At 39.2% G+C, this 20,971-nt stretch overlaps 1 protein-coding gene across 1 annotated transcript in view; it reads right to left on the reverse strand.

Annotated features, from left to right (window-relative positions):
- Positions 1–4,125: 4,125 nt before the first annotated feature.
- Positions 4,126–20,971, reverse strand: part of LOC145487813 (uncharacterized) — a 45,458-nt gene continuing 28,612 nt past the window's right edge. The window contains exons 2-7 of the mRNA XM_081466611.1: positions 8,742–9,077; positions 7,206–7,511; positions 6,438–6,758; positions 5,503–5,562; positions 4,949–5,165; positions 4,126–4,564 (exon numbers count right to left, since the gene is read on the reverse strand). Of these exons, the coding sequence (XP_081322737.1) occupies positions 4,126–4,564; positions 4,949–5,165; positions 5,503–5,562; positions 6,438–6,758; positions 7,206–7,511; positions 8,742–9,077 (1,679 nt within the window). The remainder of the gene's footprint in view (positions 4,565–4,948; positions 5,166–5,502; positions 5,563–6,437; positions 6,759–7,205; positions 7,512–8,741; positions 9,078–20,971) is intronic.

The following is a 20,971-nucleotide window of genomic DNA, read 5'->3' on the forward strand; positions in this document are numbered from 1 at the left end:
ATAAATACAGGCTCGTGATATTTCAAAACTCCCCAAATATCACTCGCCGCGGCGGCTCGTGATATTTTGGTGAATTTTGAAATATCACGCGCGGTATTTATCCCAAATACCCCTGGAAACCGTGCTATTTCCTATACATATCGTATTGTAGCTAGTTTTGTATTTCTTTAAGTCGTTTTAGTACTGTATTGTAAATAGCATAAGTATCACTTTATAAGTAGTATAGCTTAAGTAGTGTGTTGTAATTTATTGTACATGAAATGAAAAAAATTATTAAACACGAGTGTTTTACTGGAAAATACACCACTCGAGTGGCGTATTTTCGATATCCTCACTGGTGAAGGTATCGATGATTTCACTGACATCAAGTTTGTCTCTTAAATTGTACTTAAATTCGTTGGTTAATGATCGAAACATCTTCCAGTCTTCCTCGAAAGTCTTCGGCGATCTTCGGCAATCTTCGGAAAGTTGTCGGAAATCTTCGGAAAAACGTCAAAAACGCCGTCCTCAGTATGAACATTACACGTTACCTCGAAGATATCCATTTTATGTTCTCGTGGCAAGAACAATATCTTACTCGTTCGCTGCGCTCACTCGTGAGATATTGTTCTTGCCACGAGAACATAAAATTCTTATCTTCTAGCCACCGTGTAATATCCTCTAGGCAAAGTATTTATATGTGTTGCATTGCGATCGAAACATCATCGGTTCTTCTTCGGAATCTTCGGAGTTCTTCGGAAATCTATCGTAATCTACCGAAATTTTCGGAAAATGTTCGAAAATGTTTGTCTGGCCTTCGGAGAACTTTTGGAAAATCTTTGGAAATGTTCGGAAAGTGCGCAGAAATCTTCGGGAAATCTTCAAAAATCTCGTCGTCAGTATGTTTATATAATAAACACAATAATACATGGCTGCTTGTAGATATGGAATTTCTTTTCTCGTGTTCAACTTTATATCTCACGAGTGAGCGCAGCGAAGGAGTGAGATATCAATTTGAACACTCGAAGAGAAATTGCATACATTTTGTATGTAGGCGCACCCACGCATTATCCTCTATTTATTAAAAAAAAAGAAGGGTAAAAAAGGTAAAATCAGTCATGCATATCACAAATGCGCTTGGCCGCAAGTGAAATCATGCGCTCACCTATAAGGGTCGAAGCAAGAGTTGGCTTTGCGTTTTGCAGGTTAGCAACAGGGGATAGCCTCTAAATCTTTGGACTGAAATTTGGACTTGGGATGTCAACCGCCAAAACTCTCTGCGCCGGATTCAAACTTTCTCTTCTCCGACTAAAAGACCACTTTATTAAATTTCCACTAACGAGACAAGAGATATAGGATCGGATGGATGAGATCGAAGATGAATATATTTGGCGCTATCGACGGTTGTCACATCGAAATAAACGCGTCACTTGGTATCCCCGAGGACTACATCAATAGACAGCAGCATTACAATGTGAATTTACAGGCCATGGTTAACTGCAATTTACAGTCCATTCATGTTAGCTTCAGGTATCCTTGAAGCGTACAGGAATTCAGGGGCGCTTTCCATTCGACCAAAAATTCCGGTGTGAATTTCCGGAAATTTCTGTGAGCGAATGGTACAGACTTTTCCATTGTGGAAAACGATAAGCCGCACAGTTTTGTTCGCTTGGATTTTTTCAATGACTTCGAGGTTTAAATCGCAAATATAAAGCAAACAGAGCACTGATACGTCGACACGGTGACTTTTTATAGCCCATGCCGGCAGGGACCTTATACAAACCGCAACGGCAGCGAAAACGTCGCAAAACAAAAGGTTTAATGAGTGACAATGGCTTTGCACGCGTTATAAGTCTTTGTACATTTCTTAGTCAACCTATGCAAAACAAAGAAGTACACTACTGAGGCATTATTTTTATTGGAATTAAATGCTATCTCGACAAATTTCAGGTTTTAGCATTTATTGACAGACAAGTGTAGAGTAAAATATTAATCCATTTTCAAATACACGTCGCCGTCATCTTTGTCTGGGATGATCGTGGTGATCGCGACTAAAGGAACTAGCGTTGAACAGAAAATTGCAAATTCACATAATTTCCGAAAAAAGGACAACGTCGCGAGGTATACCTTTTGATTTTCATTCTGGAATTTCCGGAATTTTCGGTTGAATGGTTCGCTTTTCCCAGGAAATGATTTTACCATTTGTCCCAGTTTCAATTTTTTTTCCAAATTTTCACATCACCAAAGAAACTTGTCAGTAGTAAGGAAATCCCTTTCACTAGCAGTGTTTGGTTGTTAACTAACAGGCGGCCGCTTCTTTGCGTTTTAGTAGATTTCTATGCTAGCTCAGCTTTGTATTGAGATCAGGTTAGCTCTTTTATTTAATCTTTTATTGAATTGTTATCTACTTTAACACGTTTTGCAATTTTTAGTAACCAATGAAAATTTACGTCTTTTAGGATTAGTTTTTATTTTTATGATGTAAAGCGCACTAGAACATTTTATGGAAAGTCGCGCTATACAAATTTTTAATATTAATATTATTACTATTATAATCATAAAAATTACAATCTCCTCGATTGTGATTGGTTTAAAAAACTCCTATTACCCACTAATTCACCATCACTTATTATTTATTATGCGTGATAGTTGACTCGGGCTGCTTCCTCGTCAACTGCCACGCGATAGAAATGTTGAGCTCTTAATCTAATCTAATCTAATCATGCCGATGACTATACTAAAATGGCAAAAAATGCTAATGACTATGCTAGAATAGCAAGGATGCCAATGACTATACTAGAATAGCAAGGATGCTAAAAAAGTTGCAATGATGCTAATACTAGAACAGCGACGATGCTAATGACTATGGTAGAATAGCAATGGTCCTAGCGACTATACTTGAATAGCAATAATGACAATCACCATAATACTACAATGGCAATGATGCTATAGGTAACGCCCATAAAAATAGCAATGATGCCAATACTAGAATGGTAATGATGTTAATGACTGTTTAAGAATTGCAACAATGCTAATGACCATACTAGAATAGCAATGACGCTAGTGATTACAGTAGAATAGCAATAATGATAATGACTACAATGCTAGAATAGTAATGATTCTAGTACCTATAAAAGAATAGAAATGATGCCATTGACTACACTAGAATAGATTGACGCTAGTGGCTACACTACAACAGTAATAATGATTATGATTACACTAGTAAGAATAACAATGACGCCAATGACCAGATTAGAATAACAATGGACACCAATGACTACACTTGAATAGCAATGACACTACTCACTCTATGTTCATTTTCATAACTCATTTAAAAGAAAAAGAAAATTTGCAGCCAGAAAACTGTTTCTGTTATTAACTTGAATCGATTTTTCGGGGCCACAAGCGTTTTTGGCAGGGCCGTACGGCTGCAGAAAAGTATTGAGCGCATGAAGTCGAACGTTTTCGAGTGACAATGAACAATGAATGACTAAGGCACACATATGGCAACTGTTCAGTGTACCATAAATTTTGAATTTCACTTTGGAGACAAACAGCTTCTAAGTAAGTAAGAAGAGCCTGTAAAAGAAAACCTTACGGAATTATTTGGAAATCCATAAGACTGCTTGTAGACTGCGAGGAAGACAGAGACTCTAACGAAGAGATTATGATAACGGTACAACAGAAACAGACCAAACTTAAGGGCAAATACACAAACAATACCAGCTGTTAGCTCAACATCCAAACTAAACGCTGTCAAGGAGTCCGCACTGGGGCAGAAAGAAGAATGTTACCGCCCGATACACCTTACGTGCAAAGAATTTGGGACGATTTCAATTTCGAATGGAAATAGAGTCCGAAAATAAAACCGTCCGAAATTTTAACTGTCCGAAATATTTACAGCACAGAATAAAACTTTTAAGTAGCTCCAAAGCTATTAGATTCCTATATGGAATCATCTTTAGTTGAGACACTGCTTGAAATACGTAGCGGCTTGATAGAATTTGTGTTATTTTCTCGTCAGTGTGTCTTTAAAACCTTGGAGGTGCAGTAGAACTATCATTTTCACAAATATTGTTTCAGTCTATTTATTATGATTACGATTATGACTATGATTAAGATCATTATTATTACCACGCGTATCTTCTACGCGCTAGCATTTTTGCTCTTTAATATCTCACTGATTAATCTCTCTTCCCAATCTAGTGTCGTCTTGTATTTGTCAAAATCGACCAGTTTCTTCTTTCTCAAAGCGGCTGGTAATTGCTTTTTCTTCATGTTGTTGATCTTTACGAGAATCAGTGACGAATCACCCTCATCCAATCCCCTCTGCACAGCCATGTGCAGCTCCTCTCGACAAAAGTTGCTGGCGAGGTAATTCTCAGACAAAACAATCAACACTTGACGGCTGCCGTACACACTGTCGGCCATGTTCTGGACGATGGGTCTTCCAATTTCAAAGTCGCGGCTGTGGATGCTGTAGTCAATCGAGTGCTTCTCAAGAATTGACATGAGATTGTCAGTGACCCAACCAAAGTCCTTTGAGCTGTAGCTGATAAACAGTCGGTTTATCAAATCTTCTTTACTGTAGTGATCTATCAATGGAAGGTGCGCCAAAAAAGGATCAGCTTGTCAGCGGCGGAGACTCAATGAACGCTAAATTATAACGCCAAACTGGTCAAGCCATCGTGTAAACGAATTAACAAAATGCGTAATAACCGCCACCCCCCTAGCTTCTACACTCCAATGAGAAAGCAAACTCTGAAAGGAGTTGAGCTATTGTACCTTGGGCATCCTCCACTTGGAATCTTAGTCACTAAGCGCCGTTTAGAAACGCTTATGCCATCGTGGTCTCTGAGGGAAAAGCTTTTTGGACTTTTCAAGCAATCGTCTGTTGCGTGACAGGTCCAAAGAACTTCTGTTTATGGCCCTGAAAAGAACCGGGGGTATTTGCACCACTAAATCTCACGCTGTATTCCGCTGTAAGGTACGACCGGCATTTCCGTGACTATTGTATGGAATGCTTTCCCATTCCGGGTGAGCTACAGCTCTGAACTTACAGTTTGGTATGTTATAGGATGATTTCCATCTCTTCTTGACACAAAATGGCACGAAAACCATGAACAAGACGGTGACACTTGCGGCTGATATGATGATGATTGGTAGAAGCCACTCTCTGCGACGTCCTGTGGATTAAAAACCAGTCATGAAAACACACGAAAAAACATTTCTTATGGCATGAGTAGATTCTTTCTCTCCCTCTGCTGGGGGCGGTACATCTGGTACATTATACAAAGATCCTTGTTCAAAAGAGTGTCATTCATTGTTTTTATCATATGAGGCTCAACTTATGAAAACCTCATAAGGACATTTAGTCTCAGTTAAGATTAAGGTTTAGAATAAAAAGTTCTAAACAATGTAAAAGTGAGAGTGGAAAATGAGAACGAATCTGTCAAAAACGTTAGATTACTGCAAAGGTTACTTCATGTAAACAGACGCGGGGTGACACTGTCTAACTCTGACCTGAACCCAGATTAGAAGACAGACGTCTTGAAGTGGTCACACTTTCAGTCACTTGCGTTCCTGGAAAGAGAACCAAAATTAGAAAAAAACTGACGACCACTGTACTATTTTTACTTGTCAGTGGCAACAGACCAGAGCCTAGAGGACTTTCTACACACTGTAATAAAGTTCTGCTGCAGCGTATCGAGTTCCACTATTAGGCGGTCAGTTCAACTTATAGTTCTACTTATCCATGCACAAAGTTTGGTTTTCCGTAAATTCCGAGGTTCCGACGAAGAAACGTGAAGGGCAAGACTCACCCAACAGTCAGCTGTCCTTTTTCGCTCAATGTTAACGTCTGCACCTAAAGAGGCTACTCAAAATTTTTAGGTCGGGATCGAAATTTTTCATTGGAATTCGAATAAAAATTCGAATACTTTGAAATAGAATTAAAATTAATATATAACGAAGTCACATGCAGTTTCCACGTACGCCCTAAGTGAGTTCCAAAGTCATTTTTCATCCTTTACCGGGAAATTTCCCTAAAACACACAAGGTTTCTGAAAGGTGTTCATCCTTCTTTTCAAGCGCTGGTGTTGAATTAAGAAAACGCCGGACGCCATATGATTTGAATAGTATAACTAACTGAAACTGTAGAATAGTACTCAAAGAGAGTTTCGAAATGGAGGAATCCTTTAAGTAGCCCGATACTTCACAACTTTCCCCTTAGATTTTGTAGGAAATGTCTTATCTATGCGATCTTGGAGCTATATCTGATTTTTTTCGCTAAAAATGGTAAGTAGCAATGCTGTCAGCATTAAGCGTGCGCGCTTTCATTAGGCGAAGTACGATTAGGGTTTGGGGTTTAGAGTTTAGGGCTAAAGTTAGGCATGGTTTTGAAAGAAAAACTACACTGATTCTGTTGCATCATTTCTTTTTTTTAACCAGGCTCTTACCCGTTTGTGATTGAACGAACACTTTCCAGTGAATACCAGCTACTTGGCTGTTGCAGGTCCAGTTGCAGCTGTAATTTCCCTCTTCATCTTCTGTCACGTTAAAAATATAGAGGATGGATTGTAGTTTACATTTGCTGCGCGTTTTCGTCTGTTCTATTTGGTACTTTGTATCATGTTTCAAGAGGGCAGTTTCATTGCGCCAAGTCAACTGTTTTGGACATTTGTCGTGTACACCAGACAAGCATGTCAGATTGACAGTAGAAAAAGTCCTTGCAAGAACCTCCGGAGCATAGACAATGGTAAGGCTTTTTGGCTGTGGACCTGAGTGAAGTAAAAAGTTCCTGATCATTATTACACAATTATTATGACAAAATTAACTATTAACGCCAAGTTTACACTCTCAAACATACATTCTACTTTATTCTACCCTGCTCCACTCCACTCCACTCCACGTCACTCCATTCCACTCCACTCCACCACACTCCGTTCCAGTCCACTCCACCCCACTTCACTCCATTCCACTCCACTCCACTCCACCCCACTCCGTTCCACTCCACTCCACTCCACGCCACGCCACTCCACTCCACGCCACTCCACGCCACTCCACGCCACTCCACGCCACTCCACGCCACTCCACGCCACTCCACGCCACGCCCCGCCACGCCGCGCCGCGCCGCGCCGCTCCGCTCCACTACTCCACTCCAGGACTCCACTCCACTACTAGTAACTCCCTTAGTTACCACTAAGTGGTTATGGGTTTCTGCTTACACCCATATTCATACTGCAAGGTTTTACAGGCCCTCCGGCCAGAAATCCTGTTTTTCGCACAGCACTTATAGGTTCCTTCCAGCTCTTCACGTCCTGGAGGAAGACTAAGTCTGCTATGAACAGTTTCCTCTCCATTTTCTCGCACTGAATGATAAATGCCTTCAGTTCCATTCGTGATTATTTTGTCATCCTTGTACCGATAAACTTCGAGAGGCCATCCCGAGAAATGGCATTTCAAATCGTCTGGTTTTTTTCCTTCGGTGAAAAACGTTGGAGTTCTGGAGAACCAATCAACTTTTGGTGCATCTAGAGTGGAGAATATTTTTACAAAAGTCAGTGCATGCGTAAAAGAAATATCTGAATATGAAAGGATTCATTATATATCAAGAATCATATATTCCATAAGGCTAATTTCCATATGATCGTTACCATGGCTACGATTGCTGCGCTCCAACAAACGGTTGAGCGATCCTTACGGCTACCTGTTCCTATGACTACCACGATATCGCGGCAAATTAAACTGCCCTGGAGGACTTAGACGAAGCAACGGCGCACTGCACTCAGAATCTCTGGTATATTTTTCATCGCAGTGATCGCTAATATCTGTAGAGCGTGGTTTCCGTATTATGCCGCAGCGAACACTATGATTGCTGAGGTAGAACTGAGGTCTATCTCCGTTCACCATGGCTACGGTCGCCGAAGAGATCGATCGCTACAATTTTTTTCGCAGCGATCGTAGCGATCGGATGGAAACCAGCCTTAAATAGCTACGTCATGGTTTGCAAATCTTGAAAAGTTTATTCCGAATTATTTAAGTTTGTCGTTTGTAACAGTCCAATCCTCTCCATCCTTAACAACCCTTGTTACTTCATGGTTTATTATTATCTCTTTGATATTTTTCTATCTTGGCAAACTATTATTTTCAAGTTTCCTCCAATTTAAAGGTAGTTCTGTATGTGGCCAAACTAACTCAAAATATCGTGACATAACATGCCATTCAATGCTATTGGAATAATCTGACATGTCATGTCCATTTATTAGTTATGAACTAAAAACATCTGACATAAATTTATATGAAATCCTTATTTCAACTCCACCATTCTTTTCTCCCTTCATCTAGCTCATGCAAATCTTAAAAATGATAAAAACACAATTTTTGCAGAACTCCTTCACATATCCGACATTTAACCTATAGAGACTTTTTTTGATTTCATGAAACCTCAAAGAGATAATGAGACAACAGTGTAAAAATGTACCATTTAACCGTATTGCCCGCTGTATAACCACATTTCACCGGATCCAATTAAACCGGAAGTTGCCGTATGACAAAATCTTGGCCTGGGCATCCCTCACTCAAAGTTTCAAATAAGCTGCCAAACCATAATAAGCTGACAAATGTATGTCACTGTTGCCAAGAGTGGTGTGTCATAAAAACATTCCTATTTGGATCTTAATTTTCAAAGGCAACAGACAATATGGATTGGCTACAGAAGTCGAAATATACACTATGCGTCAGGCGAGAAATGTTAAGAGTACAATCCCTTTTGTTGCAGAACTTAATGAAAGCAAAGATAAAACAAGCGAAGAAACACCTACGCGTGAAGCTTATATTGGTACAGTCACATGACATAGTGTCGCTGTCCTTTGTTGAATTTGACTGCAGCAATACCAAGTCTGGTGAACCAATACTGTTCTGGATTTTCTTCTTCGCTTGCCTCCAGGTCATGCCTGGTTTCAGTCCTGGTGTGATGATCGAGCAGTTGAGAGTGATGTTGGAGTCTGGATCTACTGTGATGGGATTTGTGTACTGACACCCTGGTGGGCAAGAGGATGACTTTATTTCACATTTCACGTCAGTCGCAGATGAGGCATCTGTTCAATAAAATAACAACCCAACAACATCAATTGACATCAATTTGTCATTGATATACTAGAGCAGTGTGTATGGTAGCGAACGATTGCTTGGAAGGGGGCTACCATTCATCTTGAGCTGAACATATAATTATTCATCAGAGACAAGCTTGTCGATCTAGTGACTATATGCTGCAGTATACTGAGAGCTAGCGCCTATAGTTAACGTAGCGATCGGGCGAAGGGAGTAATTTCTTTATAATTTTATCTCGGAACAGTCGAGAGATTTTCCACTTTTCCCACTACTTATTTCCTAAAAGAGATAAAAATATTATCCTGGAGTATTTCTTAAATGGAAGATGGAAACCTCCTTCTATTTGGTAAATAAAAAGCCCGAAATATACTATAAATCTACCCTACTACATGTTTTACTTATCTCCTTTTCTATGGTTAGTAGTTTGTTCTAACATGTAAGTGCTTTTCACCCGCAATTCCAAAATGACTGATGTGTTACATTGGATTTCTCCGCTGTTTTTTCAAAATTTAAAAATTATATTATTTTAAAAAAGCTCAGTAATAAAGGAAATCACTGAACTTTTCTAGGATTTCGTCGAAACAGCGGCGTTTGATGTCTGAACAGTTTCTGTTGTTTTCATGCACAGATTACTGTGCAGTAAGACCTCAGAATGAAAACATAACGCAAGCAAATGTTATCTTACCGCGTTTGCATTTATTAACTCCTTCTTTTGTGACAGTAACAACAGGTGTCATGTGACGACCATTTAAATTTTATTGTATAATGAGTTCTTTCTTCACTCGACAAGAATTTTTTAAACGCATTTCATAAGCAGGATATTCTCTCAGTGACACAAATGACTAATTTTGTAATTTGTGAAATTACAAATCAGCGATGCAATTTCGCGTAAATAATTTTAAAAGAAATGATTTTCGTTTATTCTCAAAAACTCACTTGGACTGAAAGTAAAAATTAACAAAGTTTTATTATTATTCAGGGTAATTTATCATTTCTGGCAGCAAATTAGGTCAGAAAAACCGACCACTTCTCTGGCCTATTTCTTTGCAAATGTGAATTATGTGTCTAGAGTAAATAAAGCATTGTTGTTGTTGTTGTTGTTGGCCTTCTTTCGATTGCACAATTTGTTGATACAACAACTGTGCAACTTGTCGCGCGCTCATTGGCTAATTTTTTTATGGTCAGTTAGAGAGAATGGTAGATGAAATTTGCCAGAATACTTACAGGGGGCCACCACACTAAATTTGGAACGAATAACAGATAACTATACCCGCGACGCGTTTCTTTTTTCCGTGGCGGCCATTTTGAATGTTTAATATTCGGTTGGAGGTCTGGAGCTTTACGATACAGCCGACAAACCTCGGAACATCGATCTCGTAACGAGAATAATAAAGTAACGTCGCGGTTTTGTAAGAACTAGTTCTCGAACTGTTTTTCTATTCCGAACTTCGCACCAGACGACCGCCAACTTAAAATTGAAAGCAGCTGCTACAAGGCAAGAACCGGTCGATCTGTAATTAGTCCTTAAATATAATGAAAGAGACGCTGTCTGTTACGCTCCTCACCTGAAACCTACTCATATTTTGATCATTTCTCTTGTAGTTTTTTCTTTGTGGGAAATAACAATTTATGACAGATGAAACTGTTATTGAATTGTCTCTTATTTATTTGCTAAAGAGACACCTTGCTTAAAGGCACAATTAACAACCAAAACCTTCTTACCAACTGCTGATATTCGATACCGGCGTCCACAAAGAGACACTAAGGCCTTGTCCACCTACGCCGAAGAAATTTAAAAAAGGGTTTTTTTAGTTTGAGACGCATCAAAAGTTTTCCATCCACACTATATCGAAGAAATTTGTGAACGCAACCATTACCTGTTATTTTGGATTTGTGTTTGAGGAAAACTTAGGCAAGGAAATCGCATGATTATCCTGACCTCATCGTTTTCGAAAAGCTCCTTTTAAAAAATATTTTCCGCCCAATCTAAAACGCAAGGCCGCCGTTTTCAAATCCCTCCATTTTCAAGAGGGTTTTCGATACGCTACGTTTTCGTGACGGATTAGTGTGGACGGTAGGCCAACCCGTAGAAATAAAGCTGTGTTTTCAAATTTTTTCGGCGCATTGTGGACGAGGCCTGGGGGCATAATTTCCTAGACGCTGGTTATGTCGGAACGGCCCAGTTATACCGGAATCAGAATCAAAATCAGAAGGGTGATAGCATTCATCTTGCAATAGTGGCGTTGCTAAATATCACTAACTTCATAAAATGTTTAGAGTAAGTCTTTCATCCAAGCTGCATTCTGTAAATAGGCTCATTGCTTTTTGAGCGCCAAATACCATCTGGACCATAACTGATAAGTTTGTCGGTGACTGTTTTTAGATGTTACGTTAAGACGTTTGGGCTTGTATTAAAGACCCCATTAGATGAAAATGAAAGGTTATACTCGAGATTCAAAAAGGCGGTACACTAAACGAGCGCACTTAGAAGGATTCAAAAAACTTAGCCGGAGAGTTTTAGATCATAAACATTAATATTCAAATGGCACTGAACAACACAAATTTGTTCAAAAACCAAAAAGTTCAGATAATCCAAAATGCCGTAAAGTTCGCTTAAAATAAAACTTCCAGTAAGGAGGACGTGATAACCGAAATTAAACGGTATTTAATTTTGTAGAAAAAAAAAGAAAATATATATATATGAATCTTAACTTTTTATATATATATAATCTTATTTTTATACCCATTTTTCAATATTTATTAAAAATTCATGTACTTATTAAAAAGATAACTTGGAAAGGCCGGGCGCTTTCGATTGGACCAAAAATTCTGGTTCAGTTGACTGCACAGCCGGAGTGGAAAACGATAAGCCCATTCCATTCAAAATTGTTACCTCTAAAATTGAAAATGGCTGACTGACCCTGACTCTCCCAGACTTTTGTTTGCTTGAGATTATTCAATGACTTCAAGTTTTAAACACAGCGGACCCGAACACTGTATCAACAATAGCATAATCATTTAAAATAAATTTACTGTTATTTACCTGTGTTCCTGTGTCTTTTTGAGCCGTTGAGAAGGGATTTGAATAGAAGCGAAGTGCGGGTTACATTTCAAATATCATCTTGTCTGCCGCTTTGTACAGTGTTCGGGTCCTTTGTGGCTTAAATCGCTAAGGAACCAGAATACTGTGACTTTAAGACCACAAAAGCGGGGACCTTATACAAACCACAACGGCAGCGAAAACATCGCAAAACAAAGGGTTTAATGAGTGGTACAATGGTTCTGCACGTGTTAAAAATTTCCGTAAATTTCTTAGCCATCCTTTGCAAAACAACAGTTCATTTTCAATTTCAGGTTTTATAAAGAAAAAAAAAAAAAGAACGTGAACACCACGGGCATATCTTTTTAACGGAATTAAACACTTTCTTGGCGTATTTAGCTGTAGCTAGTATTCCATCGACAGACAGGTGGCTATATTATAAAGTAAAATCTTGATCCATCTTCGAAGACGCGTCGCCGTCATCTAATAGCGTGAGATGTCCAACTCGCTGTGATCGCGGTCAAAAGAACTAGCGGTGAATAAAAAAAGAGGACAACCTTCTCAGGTATACCAACATGCTGGAGGCAATTTTGCTGGAAATTTCTGTTACATTTGATTTTCATGGTGGAACTTCTAGAATTTTCCGGAACCTTTCCCAGGAAATTTCCGTACCACGTGTCCCAGTTTAGAAAATTTCGGAATTTTTGGTTGAATGGAAATTGTCCACTGTTTAGTATTTTACAGAAAATCTATGCCTATTGTTAAAATTGTTTTATCAAGAAAGGATTAGAACGGAATACTCTTGCAATAGTTTAAAGAACAAACATCGTTATGGACAATACATTTCTTTTACATACAATTTCGCCGACCACCTCGAGTAATTTTGCCCAAATGCAATGAAGTGTAGAAGAAATAACTAGGATTTTGTCTCGTCAAGGCGAGAAAGAATGCAAACAAAGCTTCTTAACTGCAAGCGACAAAAAGAAAATTAATTCCTCGTTATTTTTCATTTTCTCCTACCAATAAACAACGAAAGACGATATGGTTGATGAACTACAATTTTAGAAACGCACAATGGCGCATGAAATTTTAACAGCGTGATTCACTTCACATACCTTGAATCATAAGAAGAGACAAAGAACAAAACAGGAAGTATTTCACCAAACGAAGCTTGAAGTTGTTCTCTAGGTGTTGATTCTTCATGGTCTCAATTCCAGCCGCGATCTGTGAATTCGTGGTCATCACTTAGCTTTGTCTCTTGCTGTTGCACTAGTGTGTTCTTCAACGAGTTTACCCTCCTCTACCTTTTATCGCTGCTCAATATGTGCCTTCCCTTTCACGCGATTTGTTTAAATTTTGGGAACAGTCCTTAATGCTTGCAGCGAGGCGGGAAGTAGGTCAGATGTTGGTTATTTATGCAAAACAGGATGTCATATATGAATTATAGAGCCCACCATATAATATAAGGATACCGCGGCATCATGTAGACTAAAAGGTAAGTAGCTACGACGGTGACGTCGATAAAACACGTCGATTTTTTTAGCGACTGTTGATATTTAATAAATCCATAAGGAGACAGTGAAGACAATGCTGTATTTCCTAACGACTGGTTCAGGTGTATTTTGAATGTAAAAAGAGTGGAGAGTCCCAGATATGCCGGGATCGGAATCAAAATGAGAACGAGGATACATATTCACTTTCCAAAAACCTTATGTTGCTCGGTAAACAATGGGTTATGTTTAGAGTAAGTAACGATGACTTTCGTCTAAGTTGCATTCGGTGAATGGCTTTATTGCTCGTTTCACCGACAAATACCACCTGGACAGTGACTCATTATTATTCAAATGTGACCTAAACAACAGAGACAAGTCCGAATAACAAAAAACTCAGATAATCTAAAATTTGAAGGTCGGAGTAATCCAACATTCACAACAGTTAAAAGATTGAATAATGGAGGACGTCATAACCAAAACTTAACTGTAATCTTATCAACCCATTTTATTTTGTGGCGCCAAAGTTGGCGGGTAGCGAGGATAAATAAGCAAAGTCTTAAATTTACTGCAGTCCTTTTGCCTTTGAAATATGCTTGTCAAATTGATCAATTTGAAAGACTGTTTAGTATTTTATAGCAAACCTAGGCATGTTGAAAATTCTCTTTTAAGCAAAAGTGTACAGAGCGTAAATTTTGTAAGAGGTTTCGTTGTTAAGAGCAACAAAATCCTTTGTAATTTGTGATACTAAAATAAAGACGTAGTGATGTATGTACATTTGTTTTAAGGTTTTTAAATTTTCTGAAATATCTGGAATGATTTTCCTCGTATGCAATGAAGTATACATATTGGTATTTTTAAGAAATAACGAGGACGTTTGTCCCGGGAAGCCAAGAAGGCTTGCAAACAGGATTTCTTAACCGCGGGCGATGAAAAAAGTCGATTAATTTCTCGTTATTTTTCATTTTCTGCCACCAAATAAACAACAAAAGACGCCATAGTTGATGAACTAAATTTTAAGGAATGCACAATGGCCAATGAAATTTTAACAGCATGATCATACCTTGAATCATAAGAAGAGACAAAGAACAAAGCAGGAAGTATTTCGCCAAACGAAGCTTGGAGTTTTTCTCCAGGTGTTGATTCTTCATGGTCTCAATTCCAGCCGTAAACTGTGAATTCGTATTCATCTCTTAGTTTTGTCGAAATATCTTGCTGTTGCACTGGTGTTTTCCTGAACACGGATACTTTACTTACCCTTATCTTTGACTGCTGGTCAATATGTGCCTACATGCATTTTGAGAGGCGAGTTCTTAATGGCTCTATCAGGGCGGGGAGAGGGCCAAATGTTTATTACTTATGCAAAACAGGATATCACATGAATTACAAGGCGGAATGGGCACGACAACCAAACATGGAAATGACCTACACATAAGTAAAGATGATATTGACAACCGCAACATACAGAAGACAACTGCCAAAATGTGTTCCTTAACCTGTCATGACGTTTGCTAACAATTAAGATTTATCTTATTTAGCTAAAGAAATTTGAGTAAACCTGTCGAGATTTGATGTAAACGAAGATTTATTGGAAGGTGTAAGAAAATTACAAATCTTCGGGTAAACATCCCGAGGTTATCGTCATTTCGAAAAAAAATTATACAAAATGTTCTTTCAAAATTTCGACCGAACGATTCAATTCGTATATTTTTGATTCGTATATATTCGTATATTTTCAGAGCATTTTCCGCACTATTTACCGTCGTGACGAAAATTCCGTAATTTTTGGCAGAATCTCAAGTGTCGCCCTGATACGATCGAATTTACAGCCAGATTTGGGAATTAAGATATTCATTAAGATATACATATACCTGATGTTTTGAAAACCAGGTCCGAACAGCCCAATGACAGCTGGTGCCTAATAGAGTCATGCAAGCAGTGCTTACCAGGTTCCGCACTCCACAATTCATCTAGTCCAAAAAGGAAATGACACTAGAATCTCTGGGCCACCTGTGGATGAATTCAGGCTTAACTGTCATCATATCAGATAAAAGCTCTTTGCAAGCATATCATCATTCTGGGTTTGCCTCTTTCTTCACTAAAAGGGCATATTTTGCCCTGCAAAACAGCATCTCGGTAATCGATCGAGAGCTTATTACCAGCTGTTTCTGCTCTATCTTGTCAAAATTCACCGATTCTTTTCAGTGTAAAAGTCATGCCTCTGCAACCTATCATCAGTCTGGTTTTTCCTCTTTTTTCATTAAAAGGTCATATTTTAGCATGCGAAACAGCATCTCGGTAATCGATCAAGAGCTTATTACAAGCAATTTCTGCTCTAGCCACTGATACATTGACGATAATTATACCTGATGTTTTGAAAACCACATCCGAACAGCCCAATAACAGCTGGTGCCTAATAGAGTCATGCAAGCAGTGTTTACCAAGTTCCGCACTCCACACTTCATCTAGTGCAAAAAGGAAATGACACTAGAATCTCTGGGCTACCTGTGGATGAATTCAGACTTAACTGTCATCATATCAGATAAAAGCTTTTTGCAAGCATAACTTAATGACAGCAAACTAAAGTGCCTTGAAATCTCCCCCTCCCCCCGGGGGTCAGGTACCACTCCGCACATATCAGCCCCTCCCCCCTCACGACAATAATGGAACCTTCTGCCAAGGCAACAAACCCACTCAGCTTTGGGAAATTCCGTGCACTTTAAGGATTGTGTCACGTCGGACAGCTAAGTACATACCCAGCCGTCAGACTGACTTGAGACTATGGACACAAGTTCAAACCGACCCCACCCCCCTGGATTAAGGGCCAGGGACCCCAAAGAGGTATCCACAATTAGCCACACTCCTGTAGATGTCTCCAGACTTTCCGGTAACGGAGCCCCCCCTGGAAAATAATGTGCTACGCTAAACTGAAATCGATGCCTGCGGCATCGATTTCAGCACAGCTCGCGGAGTAAAATTAGGTATGCGTTTTTCAAAACTTCAAGGAAAAGTGCAATTGTAATGGCTCTATGTTTCCAGGTCATGCATTTTCTGTGAAACAATATGTCCTTTTGCACTCAGATTAAGTCATTGTCTGAGCCCATGTAGGGTTGACCCGCCCGTGGGCTTGGAGAGGTAAGATCAGTACATTATAGCAACCCTGTTGTGCTTACAAAATTTACCTTTGGCTTCAACTTTATAACAAACCAGTTTGATTTTGACAGTGTGGCATGTTTATGATCTACAGCCCCTACCTTCATCTAGAAAAACCAAACTCAAATTGAAAATGAAAACAAGAAAATCCAAAAGAGTATTAATCAAGTCAAACTGGTTTGAAAAGTTTACCAACAAAAATAACTTCACAGCACAATTAACAGACCCCTTTTTCAAAACTGCAGGTAGATATCTCTTGTGAAAATTCACCAACTCTTTTCAGTGTGAAAGTCATGCCTCTGCAACCTATCATCATTCTGGATTTGCCTCTTTCTTCACTTAAAGGGCATATTTTGCCCTGAAAAACAGCATCTCGGTAATCGATCGAGAGCTTATTACCAGCTGTTTCTGCTCTATCTTGTCGAAATTCACCGATTCTTTTCAGTGTAAAAGTCATGCCTCTGCAACCTATCATCAGTCTGGTTTTTCCTCTTTTTTCATTAAAAGGTCATATTTTAGCATGCGAAACAGCATCTCGGTAATCGATCAAGAGCTTATTACAAGCAATTTCTGCTCTAGCCACTGATACATTGACGATATATACCTGATGTTTTGAAAACCAGGTCCGAACAGCCCAATAACAGCTGTTGTCTAATAGAGTCATGTAAGCAGTGCTTACCAAGTTCCGCACTCCACACTTCATCTAGTGCAAAAAGGAAATGACACTAGAATCTCTGGGCTACCTGTGGATGATTCAGGCTTAACTGTCATCATATCAGATAAAAGCTTTTTGCAAGCATAACTTAATGACAGCAAACTAAAGTGCCTTGAAATCTCCCCCTCCCCCCCGGGGGTCAGGTACCACTCCGCACATATCAGTACAAATTGATATATCAAAAAAATGTTCAAAAAAATATCGAGTGTTTAGAGTTCGAGAGTGATCGTCGTCACTGTAAATTTTTCTGGAATAACAGAGATGAGAAACTTTTATTAATTTGCCTTGTTAAACTGAACTCTCGACTAAGTAAAACATATTACGGAATTTCGTTCCCCTGAGTAAGTTGCACTATAACAGTATTTACTTATCAAAATTACGTAAATCGATACAGCAGGGAATCACCCAGACCACAAGATTGAATAAAAACAATCTCGCTTCAGAACTTCTCAAAAGTTAAAGACGGCAAATAAATAGCATAATGGGCGCCCTTCTGGATATGAATATTTCATGAGAGACTTATGGATGAATACTTACCACTATAAACGTTTGTGTAGACTTCTGACCTCTCTCCATCTTTTCCTTACTGCTTACTTGTACGTTCGGCTACTCTGCGAAAAACCTGTTTTGTTCTTACTATCGAGCCTCTCAAGAGGTTCCTGTTTAGTGTTTTCTGGGAGATGGAACGATAAAACTAAAAAATCCGAACAAATTTATCTCCGGTCCACCCTGACTAACGTAAAGTTACTCGCCTTAGAAAGCTCTATGCACTCAACAACCGCCATATTTTAGACCGCAGTGCGACTCGCGCCAGTCTTCAAGTGTTAAGATTGGCTAATATGCTCGATCCATTTGCCCTAGTGGTACTTCTCGGCAAATTTTTTTCATCGATGTTGACACTTCGTAAAACATAATTCCTATTTTTCTTCTCTTAAAATATGGAAAAATCTAATAATTCTTCCGGAGACAAGGAATATTGTTCCTGTGAGCTACCAAATTTCGAGCTTAAGTTTTTTGCCGGGCCTCAAATTTAAGCGAGCAGGAGTTGAATCAGCTGATTGAACAAAGACACACGGCACTCGGAAACGGACCCAAAAAACAAAAAACTGGTCTGTATCAAAAATGAATGCGTTCCCAGAGAGACTGCATAGCAACAAAAAAGAGTTTCTCTTGGAGTTACTACACCCCGACCAAATGGAACACGAACCGCGTGTTAACCACAAATTCCCGTGCTTTTGAATAAATTTAAGGCCCATGTGAAGTTTCTGTGGGAAAATATTCATTGGCACTTGTATGTAGCCTATCTTGCCATCAAGGAGCAGAGATGTCCTTCGTAAACGTCCGCAGGGTAATGCTTAAGCACAAGAGAGGGGCTAAATGTCCACTTCTAGTTAAATTTTTGTCTTCTTGTGTGGAGCAAAGCCCGGGTAACTTTGTGTCCACGGCCGAGATTTTCGAAGCCTACGAAAGCGCGGTTAGAGTGTGGACGGACAACGACAGTGTTAGCGGCCAAACAAAGTTTTTAATGAAGAGAAACAGTTTTAACAGAGCAAGTATTTTGCAGCGATCATTGCTTTAAAATTTGCTTCGTTTATAGGTCTGTGATTCTATGTTTCAAACAAGAGTGAAGAGAATGAAATAGATATTTTTTTGAACGAATGAATGAATGAATCACGTCAAAGATCAGAGTATTTAGCTATAGAAAGAAACTAATTGGGGACACTATTTGCACATTTAACGCGTTTTTTTTTACAGCAACTGAAAAACGCCATTTCGACTCATAGTCAACTTAAGGGATGGCAAGTGAGGACAGACATGAGCAACCACGTTCGCAGATACCGAGGACTTAAACTCCGCCGCGCTCGTCGAAGTCGCCCAGGATATGAATTTGGTGGGCGTGACACCCAACAACGGGTTCAAAATTACATAGACGCAAATCCTCCACCATTACCCCCGATAGAGGTGAGTTTTATTTTACCAACCAAAGCAAAATATTTTTCAAGTTTTTTTTTTTTTTAACAGCGATAGCTATTTATTACATGTACCATACAAACCAAGGAGGCAATACCATATATAATTTACTTGCGAATGATATGAGATCACTTTTCCAACATAATCCGAAGTATTCCGAAGATGAATAACAACCACTGGAAGGCTTCCGAATATCACGGGAGGCCATCCGATTTTTTTTCAACAAAGATTGGCCAAGTTTGCCTGAACTCAACCGAAAATTTAGAATATTTCCTACGGTTACCGAGAAACATCCAAAGAATATCGAAAGTCATAAAAGCTATTCCGAAGATTTCTAAACGAAGCTAAGGCTGTATACGAAGTTTCCCGAGTCAAACAAGGTTTTTTTTAATGTTTTTACTAACATGTTTTGTCATCTTCCTGAATATTTATCCATTCTTTCATTTTACCGAACCATGATGTTCCCAGTGACCCCAGAGGGGCAGGTCGCTGTGCGTTTGCAAACCGCGACATCGAGAGGGGTGAAATAGTAGTAGAATATCAAGGGGAGCATGTTTCCTTGGTAGAAGCGGCCACGCGCGAGGAGAAATACGCCAGGGAGGGCAAAATTTGCACCCTGATGGTCATTGAAAGTGGAGGCCGCCAAATTGCGTAAGTACCTTGTTTGACGTAAGATCTTCAAAAGGCGTTTCATTAACAGAGCTATCTCAACAACCATCGCGACCCTTAGTATAATTAATGGTAACTTGAAAAATGAAACGAGTTTGATCAATTTGTCTATATGAGTCCAGACTAATTAAACCTATAGCCACGGCTGAAATACAAGTATACACAATTTAATAATGCGCATTATTTGTTTTATATTTTGTTTTTAGGATCAATCCCTACTAAGGCAACGAGGAAAACGGGCCGACTTGGGGGGCACTGATCAACCACTCTCGAAACCACGCAAATTTGAGACCCTTCGTAGCGTTAAAAAATTCAGGAAGACCGAGAGTGTTTTTGGTTGCCTTGCATGATATTCCCGAAACCGTAGAGTTCCTATGGAACTACAACGATACGGATTGGGAATGTCATGCAGACAGTCAAACTATTCCCTCTCAAGCCCTTTAAGGCCTGGATCAAGAATTTAAAGGGAAACAGCAGAACCTGAGTAGTCACGCGGGTTATGGTTATCCTGAATTGTTTTACTAAGCTGACATGTATATTTTCTTCTGCTAAAAACTAAATTGGAGTCCTTTCTTACATGTCGGTGAAATCGAATTGGCATAGACTTCCACTCTTGTTGGTCAATAACGCAGGGCTTTTTTTTTAATTATCTACCTTTGTTACGTTTAGAATGGAGTGTACTTGATTTCGTATTAAAGAGTGGTGTAGGTCTTTGGGGGAAATTAGTGACCTTCGACCATCTCAAAACGAGGGATACGCTCATTCCAAACGTTGCAGGACCGAAATGGTCGACCTGCTTCTTTGTCAAACACCACCAAATCCTCAAATGTTGGGTACACTTGA

This window comes from Orbicella franksi, chromosome 5 (genome assembly GCF_964199315.1).
Source record: "Orbicella franksi chromosome 5, jaOrbFran1.1, whole genome shotgun sequence".
NCBI classification, from domain to species: domain Eukaryota; kingdom Metazoa; phylum Cnidaria; class Anthozoa; order Scleractinia; family Merulinidae; genus Orbicella; species Orbicella franksi.